Raw genomic sequence first — 13,584 nt, forward strand, 5'->3', positions numbered from 1 at the left:
AAGTTTGGTTCGGCTTGTAAATCACCATGGGCTGCGACCTAAGTTATTTATCCTCCCCGGTGTCTAGCAAACTGGAGGCTACCTGTAAAAATATGAGGTTCGTGATTCAGGCTGACATTTAGTTTATTGTTTCTTTTGAAATAATGCAATAAATATAATTTTACCATAATTCCTGTAAATTTAATGTGTAACTGTTCCAATCAAGAAATTTTCCAAGAGCAAGATGTTGTATTCGTTATAAAAATTTAGTGCTCATTTGTAAACCATAAAAATTATTAATGAAGATAGTTTGGTAAAATTGAACATAAATCATTCTGAAATAACTTTCTTCACTAATGAAGCCTTAAATTTATCAAAGGCAGCAATTTACTCGTAGTACGGACTATTCTCGTCTTTTTAATTTACTCGCAATACGAACTATTCTCGTATTTTTAATTTACTCGCAATACGGACTAATCTCGTCCTTTTAATTTACTCGTAACACGGACTAATCTAGTCTTATCAATTTGCTCGTAATACGGACAAATCTCGTCTTTTAAATTTACTCGTAGTGTGGGCTTATCCTCCATAAATTTGAAATAATGTAGACGAATCCTCCATAAGTTGACGGGTTTGGAGGCATATACATTATAGAAGACTGGCACCACAAATACAGATATAGCGTGACTGTTGGGGTGCGTATACAGAATACTTATTGTGTCGGGATATTACCTGGAACTGAAATTTTTTTCTTGTGGGAAAATAGGGAGTGATTGCATGGTGGGGCGGAAAGGATTGGATCGAAAAGTGGAATTGGTGAATTTAAATTTAACTGACAATCTGTGTGGCCCGGTTAACCCTTTGGGGGGGCAAAAATAGATATATGCACGAGTTTGAATTTCGGGAGCCAACACGAGAAAATATGGAAAATTATAAGATTAATTTATTTCTTATATTTTTCGAAATTATGCGCGATATTGAAGTAAATTGCAGATGAAAATTTTATAGAATGTGGTCATAAAGCTAAATGAAATGGAAATTTTTTTAATTTAATAATTCATTAGCAATGGGAACTATCAAGCTGCAACTTGCAAATTATCAAGCTGCAAATTAAATTGCTATAGCTTCTTCTGACTTTTCAAAAATGCTAAATGGGCATCAATTTAATTGTCCAAGTCAAAACTTTAATTTAAATGCTGATATTTTAATTCTTGAGCATGGCAGAAATTGAAGCTATATAGGTTGGATTGAAGCCTCAAACACAAAACAGGGGAGGCGCTGGGCTTTTTTAGAAGGAGATGTAAAGTGAGCATATATGGTAACTAACCAGCTGAAGGGTTAAAGCTGGGTTAACCTACTGGTACCTTACATATATTGATACTGAGTTATATTTTTACACCATCTCCAGACTGGCCGTACTTCCTAAATAACCTAAAACGAACATTTTCTTTGTTCTAATTAAAATCCTGGAACAATCACCGACAGAATCCACGATACAGACGGTATCGTAGATTCGGTATCCATGATACAGAGCGAGCAGCCCCTGGACACGCGCGGTGTTGACGCGGCGTAGCCAGGGAACGGAGGCAGGGCGCCGAGCGCTCAAAAAGCAGCGCGTCGAGCGCCAGAGGTCACTGAGACTCGTGGCTCCTCCGAGTGCGAAGTAACTTCTTGTTAAAACCCTCAGACTGTTGCAGGTATTTTTGAAAGACTTGTTGGAAAGTTTAATCCTATGATATCATAACATTTCTTGAGTAAATTTGCAATCATTTTCAACTGTCAAATCTGATAATATTTTATCTTTGATATTGCATACGAGTTTACAGAAAATAAATATTGTATAGCTTTATTAAAACAATTCTATGTTTACATAATAAAACCCATAAAAATATATCAGAATAAAGCCTTTCTACAAACGACTGGCAATTTCACCATTTTGCACGAATATTTTGACACTTTTGAATTTATTTGAAATTTTGTTTGTTATGAGGGTTCTTTAACCAAATAAAAAAAATACAACATAAAATTCAATGTATTTTCTTTGGTAATTGCAGACGTCGCTGAATTTCAAAGAGATGCATAGAACTGAATGATGCGTTTGCTCGCCACGTTGAAGGGCATGACGGCCTGCGCCGCCTTCGCCGTCCTCCTGCTGCACCAGCTCTGCACTGCGTCAGGTGAGGCGTTCTTGTTACGGTGGTGTGGACCGCTCAGGTGATCACGAGTAGCGGTGACTTGCGCGGGGTGTTGCGGGAGGCGTTCTTGTTACGGTGGTGTGGGCCGCTCGGATGATCACGAGTTGCGGTGACTTGCATGGGGTGTTGCGGGAGGCGTTCTTGTTACTGTGGTGTGGGCCGCTCGGGTGATCACAAGTTGCGGTAACTAGCGTGGGGTTACAGTGTGTACACAGAGTGTACACAGAGTGTACAGCGTGTACACTCTGTACACTGTACACAGTGTGTACAGTGTACAGAGTTACACTGTACACACTGTTACAGTGTGTACAGTGTACAGAGGCGTTCCTGTTACAGTGGTGTGTACTACTCTTACGATTGAAGTTACATTTTTCCAATTGCAATGTTAACAATTCAAAATTCAGTATAAAGTTTAGAATGCGGGTGTAGTTTTTAAGGTTGAAGCCAGGCGCTAGTAATAAATTAGGACTACTCGAGCACATATCTTCGATGCCTACCATGTGACATATTCGCCATATGTGAAATTTTCACATTATAAGTGAAATTTTGCAACATGCCATTAAAGATGAAAGGAAGATTTTTGGGGATCAAATAAATTTCCAGGTTTAAATAAATTTTTGTTATTTTATATCGAAAATTCAAAACTGTAAAACTTATTGCCACAAGATATACAAATCGGAGTTCAAAGGAAATTTTAAATTAAATATTTCTGTTCATAGGAACTGCTGCAATACGAACATCAAATTCTAAAATTTGTAATGTAAATCGGGATGCTTGGATTCTGGATAACTTAATTCCACCCGCAACTTATATCCACAATCGGTAAAAATAGGCTATTCAGCGAAATTTACTATTATTTACTACTATTCTATACTATTATAAATTTACTATTTACTATTATAAACTTACTACTATTCTTTAATTTAGCCCATTTTTAGCGCATTTTCTCATTTATGGAAAAAATGCACTATTGTGCTCACCATGTCCGTCTGTCTGTCTATCTGTCCGTCCGTCCGTCTGTCCGTCTGTCCGTCCGTCCGTGACCTCAAGTTTTCGTCGACGAGAAAATGCGCTCTCTTGTCACTCACTGCAGTGAGTGCTGAGTTATATTTTTTGTATATGTAAGAAAACATAGAAATACGTATAAAATTAATAAGGTATCAGACTCATAAAATAAAACAAACACACACACAAAATGCAGCGAATCTAATAAGCTACACCCATAATTCATAATCAAATCGTTTTATAATTGATGAGCTATTGAACTATGATCTCATTCATCGAAAACTTGTACAATATTTATCAACAATTAATAATTTAACACGTTGAATACGAAGTAGGACGTATACGTACCACGAAATGTATTTCTCTGGGACTTAGTGGTACATAATAAATTAATTCATTCATAGTACAAAAAATTAAATTTAAATACCAGATGAAGCAATCGGATTCAACGTGTTAAGAAAATCCCAAATTTCAAAAAATTTCCAATTCATTCTCTAAAGTTATTTAGTACTCTCAAGATCTGGACTGAACAAATAACAAAGTATTTAATGGCCTTAATTTTGAATTTGTTTCTATAGTGCCCAAGAGAATTAATTAAACCTTCAACAATGTTGAAGGAGTTGTGAAATAGAGAAGATTGTTATCATTTCTTTGAAAAAATTCAATTCCATGCTGTGATACAAAATCAAAAAAATTCGTTTTCATTTAATAGAGTGCCATAAATGGGCTTGTGATGCCACAAAACTACCCGTCGTGGGTAACTCGACCAATAAATCGCTCGCTGACGGCGTCTTCACCTACACCTGCAATGAAGGCTTCTCTTTCTTGTCCGGCGCTACACAGCAGATTAGTTCGTGCAACTGTTACTCTAAAACCTGGACCGACGTCTATGACATCTGCATTGAGAGTAAGTTCATCACAGGAGTTTGATAGTAGTTTGAGTATAATAAATATCTCAAGTGAAGTAGGAGAGGACCGATATAATGCAAACTTCTGTAATAAGGTCAGCATAAGCATGAGGGGTATTATTACAGTAGATCTTACAGTTGAGATGACGGTGTATTATTTGAAAATGTTTGAAGCAGTTCAATTAATCATTTGTCTCAGCTCTAACATTAACTGTGGGAAGGAGAAGCTAAATTTGTTTGACGATAGTCGTAGGAGTTTTCTTTTAGTTTTAGGTTTAGGCAGTTTAGCAAGTGCATTTTTCCAGGGATGTCGCAACCTTGAACGTGGCACCCTTAAAGATTCCATATTCTGTCCCCCATTAGTATTACATATGTAGTTAATAACGCATTAATTATCTGAAAATAGCGTGCGCCGTTTGTTCTTGGCCGAGGCACTGCGCAGACGTGCAGGCGCTTGGATTAAACGAGAGCGGCACCTACCAAGTGATACCATCGGGGGACCCAGCCGACTCTTCGGTCAACGTAAGTGTATAGCTAAATTTAAATCAAATCTGAATATTTATTGCAAAGGAACACGTCCTGAATCGAGTTTTAAGACATCCGTTTTCAATTTACGTAAATAGTTGCAATGTTTAACATTCTTCTTCGTCATAAACGAGAAGATCTGAATCGTTCAGAGAAAAAAATGACACACGTTTATTCTAGTGTAACATATTTATTTGACCGGCTATCGAGTAAAATTCTTCATAGGCACGATACAAGATAAAATTTGTAGTCACAGTTTGAAAGAGTGAACTTGAGAAACATATTGATATCAGTGTTCGCCTGATCCTTCTAAGGGTCTCTCAGTACAGCCGCGAGACACTATTCATATAACATTTCGCTGCTAACGAATTAATTTTAAATTTAATTCAGAAGCGACTCATTCAGGATTCAACATGGAAATTTGTCTTCTACTTTGTATTGTGCGAATTGCTGAAACCAACGAAACATGCTTGATTCGGAATGCTCTCTAGAATAGCAATAACATAATCAGGGTTAGCAGGCTTCAGTGTACGGACCTACATATAAACCAGCTTCCTCCTATGAATATTAAGAACTTTTATAATGTTTATGCTGATCGATTTTGTAAAGAGACTGTGATTATATTTGACACTAAGAGTCTTTTGCTGCAGGTTGAATGCGATTTGGAGGCATCTGGCGGTGGCTGGACAGTCGCCTACTGCCAGAACGCCTCGAGTTCAACAACTGTAGACTTGAAAACCGTAATGACATCTAGCCCCTGTCCCTACAGCATAGGTAGATATACTCATTTAGTTTATTTCCTATTATATTAACTAACGCATAGTATTTCTTAATTTTTAGCGCATTTTCTCATTTATGGAAAAAATGCACTATTGTGCTCGCCATGTCCGTCTGTCCGTCCGTCTGTCCGTCCGTAACTTCACGTTTTCGTCTACGAGAAAATGCGCTCTCTGTCACTTACTGCAGTGAGTACTGAGTCATATTTTTTATTTCTAAACTTGATTACCCGGACTGCAGCTCAATTTATAGCAGCTCAGAGTGAATAAGCTGCTTTTTTTGACGTTGAAGAGCTTGCTGGGTCCGACTGTAGGCACATCTTATTTCACACCCTTGCGGTTATCAAGAAGTGCAAATAATTCCTAGAATAATGTGATATAAAAATCGTTTCGATTGTGCCTTAAGAAGATATTTTTTTCTGTATGGATTGTATGCATGCAAAAATATTTTTCTGGTAGTAATATACTTTCGAAGAAGATTGTAAGCAAACCATATGAACTTTCATATTTAGAAAACTCACTATGATTAAAAAATATAACTCAGTACTCACTGCAGTGAGTGACAGTGAGCGCATTTGCTCGTCGACGAAAACTTGAGGTCACGGACGGACAGACGGACGAACAGACAGACAGAAAGACAGACAGACGGACATGGTGAGAACAATAGTGCATTTTTTCCATAAATGAGAAAATGCGCTAAAAATGGGCTGAATAATGTACCGAAGTTTTTGCATTTATAATAAAATCAATTATCAGTTATCAGAATGAAAATCAAACGGCTTCTCGGATGCAGAAAATTTACTTTAACGATAATTGTCGTTTCTCGCTCCTCAGGGCTGACGAACTGGCAAAATCTGACAAAATCAGTAAGCAGCTCCGAAGCTGCTATCGTTATGCACGTAAGTTTCATAATTATTTAAATTTCTGTTTCTGCTATTTAGCTTTAATTGAATTCTCAATATTTACACTGAAAACTTAAATTACATGAATGATTACCATTCAAGTGACTGACTGGTTTGTTGATTTCTGACGTCACATGCATTCCGAGCATGGGATGGTGACAAATAACTACGAATTCAATTCATACGGTGACAAATAACTATGAAATAACAACTCCACTTAATGCATGGCAATAAAAATTCAGGTTTACATAAACGAGCCTGTCAGTTTTACTCATGTAACTGGAAACAAAGATTGAGAAGGTAATTTCAGCGCGCATCCATGTGTATGAGAACACAATAAAATTTGAATTTTGTGCGGGTCCTTGAGCGTCGAATTATTTATATCTCTTGTATTGTTATCGCGCTCACGCAAGTCAAACTTGGCTTATTCTTCAGCGCCGACACTACTACTGTATACTATTCTACTATACTATATAAATAGATGCATGTTATTGTCATATAACAATATTAAAGTTTTTAGCGAATATTCAGGGCAATTCAATTCAACAATCTTATATGTTATTATTCACATTAAAATTGCCGTTTGCGCGTTTACAAATATATTTTTATAGCATTTTAAATCCTCATTCTGGCCAATCGAAAAAAATGCCTTCCACTTGTTTGAAAATTCTTACGTTTGCGTAGGAATTTTCGTAGCTCCAACATCAAAAATACGATCTAATTTTTTGTCACGGCATTGTTGGTATGAATAATTGCAAAAGGTTTCAGAATACTTTCATTTCCAAGTGGACCGTTTCGGTCAAAAACTGAAAATTTTGACTGCATAAAATATAAACGTGCATAAAACAGAAACGATAAAGAATATCGAAAATTGTGGCTCTAAAGCCGCTAGATTATTTTGTTACGAATCGAAAGCAATGTGTCTCGATATTGTAGCATGTGATTTGCGAAAGTTATAAACTTTTAAAGTACCCTCTTCTCTGCAGTTTTCACGTTTCCTGCATTCATTAAAAAAAATTCCTATGAACAAAATGTTTTTATTTCACTTTTTACGATGCGTGTGAAATTTCCGAAAGATCGGTTGATAAATGTAGAAGTTTTTCCGGGCCAAAAATGCGCTCTCTGTCACTCACTGCAGTGAGTACTGAGTTATATTTTTTTAACAGGTGGAGCTCATTTTACGCGGAGGCGGGTCCAGGATCGCTACGTACGACAACGTCACCATCGGCCCCAGCCCCGACTACAAGCTTCTGTCCATCGGCAATTACCACGGAGACGCTGGTATGCCAAATACAATAGTTTTAATTATATATTGTAAGAAAACATTTAGATCTATCGGCAATTACCACGGAGACGCTGGTATGCTAGATACAATAGTTATTAATTATATATTGTAATAAAGCGCATAGATTAATTGGCAATTACCACGGAGACTACGGCGCGTGGATTAGATTGTGATTTTCTAGACATCCATCTGTAATTTAACGTAATTAATCAATTAATGACTAGAAAATATTTGATCCAAAATCGTATTTATATCAAAAATTCATACAATTATATTTAGCATAATAAATTTTCTTCGCAAAATTTTGACGAACGAAGCCAAAGTTCTTATTAGGAAATAAACGTCCACACAGGACTTGGGTTCAGATCATGCAAACAACAGCACACAAATCAAATCGTGCATACTTAGGCATTTATAGTTAAAGCATACAAATTTGAGTTCGTACAAAGAATAATAGCAGGTTGCATTGCAGACTAATTTCCATGCTGTGCAGGCGACGCGCTGAATCAAAGCCTGGGTGTGGACTTCTCTTCGGGTTGGTGGACTCCGTGGGACTTCAGAAATAGCCCATCGGCGTGTCAACTCATCCAAAAAAGAAAAGGGGTTAGATCTTTCAACTTGCATGAGCGCATGCTCAAAACCTCCGAATGACTTGGTGTATTAAAACTCAAAAGGGTTGCTTGGGTTATTTTTTCTCACGGCCACAAATGGTTTCTTCTGACAAGAGTGATAAGCTTCTGTTTATGTTCATTTGCTACCGAATATATTTTTTGGTTTATAAAGATTTCGGCGTTACTTTCTGCCGACGTTTGTGTTGATTTTTTTTGTAACATTTGAGATGTACTCCAGAAATTGAGAAATCACTGTAGACTCTTCTTGCCACATATGCTTATCAATTTGCTGAACTCGTTTTATACAAGTCATCAGATTGATATATTCTGTCCGTGAGTAAAGCTAACTGTCTCAACTACTTCACTCATTTCCCCGCTCTCCATATACCCCTCCTCACTTCCAGTACTCCTAAATTCTAATTTATCTTCACATTCCTTCATTTACCCTTAAAATGTTCAAAAGTTTTAACTTTTGCGACATTTTATTTTAGAATTTAGGCTCATAAATCTACAATCTAAGTTTGAATTTTACTATAATTTATGAAAAATTTCATTTTCATTTTCTTAAGTTATAAACAATAATTTTGCATAATGCAATTCTCTTATGTAACGCAATTACTTACCTTTTCAATTCACAGAGATTACGTTTTTTCAATATTTCTGTTTCGCAATGGGCGTGCCGATCTATTTACTGGACAAATTTTATATCTTTAATTTTTACTGTCAATTCGTAATTAATGATTTAGTACAGATCGCCCGGACGATATCTTCTCTAATTTTACGCCATCCGTCGTTATATTTCTCCAATTTTTTCTATTTTTGTAGGAATTGGTATGTTGTTCTAAATCATATCAATCTGAAAACAATTACTATTTTCAATCTAATTCAAAATTTTTATTGGCGTGCCACAGGGGAGCCACAAGGAAATAAAGGCAATCGATTTCACTTTAGTACATTAGAGATTTTTAAACGATTTCATATATGATGAATGAGACATTCAGCTTAAAGCATATTCACTTATAAATAAAATATAAAATATCACTTATGATTTAATTACTTCAGTTGAATAATTTTTTCGTCAGAGGCGTTAAGGGGAGCATCTGGCAAAAATTTTTGGATTTTGGCTTTTCCGATTTTTAGTCTCATCTTAGAGCTGACATTCTGACCTATTCAACGGTTCCAAAACCATCTCTGTACGTTGATTTGTGCGTTCACGATAGATCGCGAAAGGGTGGGGGGTGGTGGAGTTCCTTAACATTAAGGACAGAGAAATAATTACCGCAGTGCACTTTAAATAGCTAGTCTTCACACACTTCGTTTCAGTAACCCTGCCGCAGTCGTGTGGGATAGTTCTCGTGCCGTCGTTCGCATCATCCTTGACAGATATTTAGCTCCAGTATCGTCTAGTCCTGCAACCTTGCACCCTTGAATGTCTATTTCGAGGCGCGCGCGACATTGTCGGGCTCTACTTAAAAGTTAACTTATTGGCACTGCAGACCTATCTCATCTAGAGTTTTTGAGCTACAGCGATGATAGATATGCCATTCGATTCGCAAATAAAAGATCTAGAGAAAAATCTTAACTTTTTTCAATTTCGTAATAGTTTTGAAAATATTTTGAGAAAGGAGAGGGCGAAATGGGGGAATCGAAAATTTTTCGAAAATTTTACGGAAAATCCTCGGTCACCCACAAAAATTCAATTTTCGAAAAAGCTAAAACGAATCGATGCATATGGTCCTTACGCATCGAATGATATGCGTCTCGATGTTATTTATAGCTTGAAAATCCTAGGAGATAGTTTTCTACGGTACCCCTCTTTTCTAGCCGTTTTCTAAGAATTTCACGTTTTCTTCCATTTTTTCGAAAAATTTACACGAATTAAAGCTGTCTATTTTTCGGTTTAACATATGTGTACCAAGTTTCAAATTGATCCGTCTGTAAATAGCCGAGATAAATTTTGGGCAGATACTCCCCTTAAACGCATTGGAATGAGGCTCACATTTCATCTTATGAAATTTTCGTCACATAGTGACTCATAGCGCTGAGAATTGAGATTGCATGATAAGAGCCCCGAACTCAGGGTAAGGTGCATATTGTTAAGATTCGTTCCATAAAAGAATGATCATTTTTACTGTTTGATTCTCACAGTCGTACCTGAAACCAGTGAAACTATCGTCTACCACACAATGCCGCCTAATATGGGGATCTGTTCGTGATATTCAGACGGCTCAGATATACATTCGACCGAAATCCATCGATGAAAGTAAGTTGCAGCCAAGCAATATGCAGGCAAGACATGAGTAAAAAATATAACTCAGTATACTCACTGCATTGAATGACAGAGAGCGCATTTTTTCGTCGACGAAAACGTGGAGTCACGGACGGACAGAAAGACAGACGCACGGACGGACATGGCGAGCACAATAGTGCATTTTTACCACATATGAGAAAATGCGCTAAAAATCTGAAAATAACATATGAATTTTATATCTTATCTTGAATTCTTGTTTCATCAACGAAAAAGTTGCTCATATATGAATTGACGCCGCTAAAAATATCTCATAATTACATATAACGCCGCGTAAATAACTGTCAGTGACCACTCATTTTTGCCTCATTTACACGACAGGCACCAGCTGCCCCCTCATGCTAAATGGCGACGTCGACTCAGATTCGTGGAGCGCCACCACATGGATCATATCATTCATGTCTACATCAAAGTTTTTCATGTATCTGCCATGCCAGGTGCACGGCACAAGGAGCAAACTTGGTGCGATTAAGATCTGACAACCTGAACTTCCCGATCTCCGAATCAGAATATTACACAGCCCATGGTAGCAGGTGTGGCTTACACTCTCATTGTATATTTTATGAAAAAGATACATTTTACGAATCTCTGTTCCCAATCACTTGGTTCATTCTCTAGTTCAAACCCTATAACGCCAAATTAGCGTCTATAGTGGAATTGGTGTTCGAGCAACTTATTGTCAAGTTTAAGCCGTAAATTTATATGAATAGTAATGTGGGACAGTGAATCAATGATTATACTGTAGAAGGAATTTGCACCGTTACTAAGCGATGATTTTTTCTGCCAGATACAAATTCGACAACCCTTCATATAATTATGATTGTGAGCAAGTATCGCCAAACAATGTGCGTAATAAATTAAGCTGTCGTTCATTGAATGCGTTTGGTATAGAATTTGAACAGATTGTTATTAGTAAGGTTGAGATCGAAATTATAACCTGTATTGTACAGCTTAGCTAAATGGAAGCTCTGTCGCTGTGTTAACTATACTCGAGAACTGCAATACTTTAAAATTAAAACTCTACTTCTCCGCAAATATATTGAAGGTTACAAACTAAAGTTTAAATAGAGCTCTGTTATCTTATTGTCAGGGAGACGGCAAACCAAACGGATGTATCATCTTGAAGGACAAGACCCAACTGAGCTGCTCAAATTGCTGGTCTAACATAGGAAAAAAAAATATTCATATGTCTAATTTGGAAGGTTTGTGTTTTATGAATAACAGGGTCGAGAATAAATGCACGAGTACACCAAAACAATGCACAATATGCAAAGGATGTATTTCGCTTGTGATGTTAACAATTGCGTGTTGTATTAGTTTCGAATCTAATAATTTATGGAAATATGAGATATGGCGCTGATGGCCTGCTCCATCACTTCTGTAATTTTGAGTATAGTAATTAATAAAACAATAAGCTTCGGTCGATGATTCCACCATCAACCCCGAGCAGAAAATCGAGTTTTTTTAGTAGTAAGGACCACGAATAGGAAATAATACTCGAATGCCTCCATGACTTGTAATTAAAGTCAAAATAATCTGGTTATTTCAATACCCAAGTTAATCACCCGTCAACTGAAAATTTCGAATTTAAAATATTAAGATTTGAAAACTCTGCTTAACTACGCTACAAATCGTCAGATAATCGGTAGACCTCACTCCAAACACTGTTGTCTTAATGAATATGCCTTAGCGCTACAAGTTAATATTATTCGTACGTTTAAGTTAACAATGGAAATCGTTGGTGACTATTCAGTAAAATGTGACTGAAACTGCAGGGTAACAGGACTCTGCTCTCCAACGCGTCTGTGAGGTGCAACGAGTCTGGTCTCTGGCAAGAAAGTCCAAATTTTAAAACTGATTGCTTTCACCGTGAGTTTATTAATAATAATTTCAACGCAGCCATATTGTTTTCAGACAAAATAGTAACGTACTTCACCGAAAACAGATTATCAGATTGCCGATACTAACTGACATTTATCTGGAATCAGTTCATTTCAAGTATGCTGGATGAATCAGTTTGCCATAATACTTTATCAACCAGCCGGTTGTAGATTCCCAAAATACCGTGTGGTGCGTTAACATTATCATTTATCTACGTACTTACAGGTTGCAACTGGCTACCGGAGAAATGGGATAATTCCAACTTTTCTGTATTTACAAAGGATTATAAGTATTTTCCAAACGACACTTTAGACGTCGTGTGCGACTTCGGCTACGAGTGGGCGCTCGACAAACGCAGCCAAACGATTACGTGTAATGACCATGGATGGGATCTATCGCAGCTAAAGACTTGTGTCAGAGGTAACCAATTTGGCAGAATGTTTGTTCGATGTTAGAATTTAAGGAAATTGGTCTCTCTGTTGAAATCTTTAAAACAGTAGAATTTCATTACAAAATGTATTGTCTTATATAAACACCGTAATTATAATCTCGGATTAAAACCGAAAGTAAAATTAATCACGAATTTCCGGACTGGCAATTGCTAATTAGAGCGACGGGACCTGAACTGTGCCAAACGTGGTGGGTGCAGATAATAATATATTTTGAGCATCATTTTTGCACTTATGTTAATGGTTTGTGCGGCATCCAGGATACCTGCATCCATCCTGTATATAGGATACGATTTCCCTGGAAATTATTTTAACATTATTTCAGAACGATACGACGAAGACATTCTTCCCAAACGTAGTTTTTAACGCATTTTCTCATTTGTGAAAAAATGCACCATTGTGCTCGCCATGTCCGTCTGTCCGTCCGTCTGTCTATCTGTCTGTCTGTCCGTCGGTGACTTCATGTTTTCGTCGACGAGAAAATTCGCTCTCTGTCACTCACTGCAGTGAGTACCGAGTTATATTTTTTTAACTAGTGTTCCTTGCTTTCTTCTCCTTAAGGAATCTTGTGTCTCGACAATCTCAGGAATATAACATTTCTCAGAAGTGAATCTCAATATACAGTTGACCTTTTTTCCATTTGAATTCATTCAAAATTCACTACAGTTTGAATTTAAAAATAAATTAGTTACTCTATCGTGCTTACATTGTTCTAAAACTCAGGTACAGAGGCTGTGATGAAAGAAATAATGGCCGCATT

General features: G+C 36.9%; 1 protein-coding gene and 1 long non-coding RNA gene across 2 annotated transcripts in view; both read left to right on the top strand.

Annotated features, from left to right (window-relative positions):
- Nucleotides 1-1,621: 1,621 nt before the first annotated feature.
- The window catches only part of LOC108671001, a 113,998-nt gene continuing 102,035 nt past the window's right edge, over nt 1,622-13,584 (top strand). The window contains exons 1-7 of the mRNA XM_047881056.1: nt 1,622-1,676; nt 2,034-2,156; nt 3,892-4,086; nt 4,494-4,609; nt 5,263-5,386; nt 6,223-6,287; nt 7,457-7,571. Coding sequence (XP_047737012.1) covers nt 2,069-2,156; nt 3,892-4,086; nt 4,494-4,609; nt 5,263-5,386; nt 6,223-6,287; nt 7,457-7,571 — 703 coding nt within the window. The 5' untranslated portion in view covers nt 1,622-1,676; nt 2,034-2,068. The remainder of the gene's footprint in view (nt 1,677-2,033; nt 2,157-3,891; nt 4,087-4,493; nt 4,610-5,262; nt 5,387-6,222; nt 6,288-7,456; nt 7,572-13,584) is intronic.
- On the top strand, nt 10,940-11,652 carry LOC108671012. The gene is made up of 3 exons (XR_001930781.2): nt 10,940-11,027; nt 11,282-11,339; nt 11,585-11,652. It is a non-coding gene; the product is annotated as an uncharacterized LOC108671012 (long non-coding RNA).

The sequence above is a fragment of the Hyalella azteca genome, unplaced genomic scaffold (assembly GCF_000764305.2).
Source record: "Hyalella azteca isolate HAZT.00-mixed unplaced genomic scaffold, Hazt_2.0.2 contig6929, whole genome shotgun sequence".
NCBI lineage: Eukaryota > Metazoa > Arthropoda > Malacostraca > Amphipoda > Hyalellidae > Hyalella > Hyalella azteca.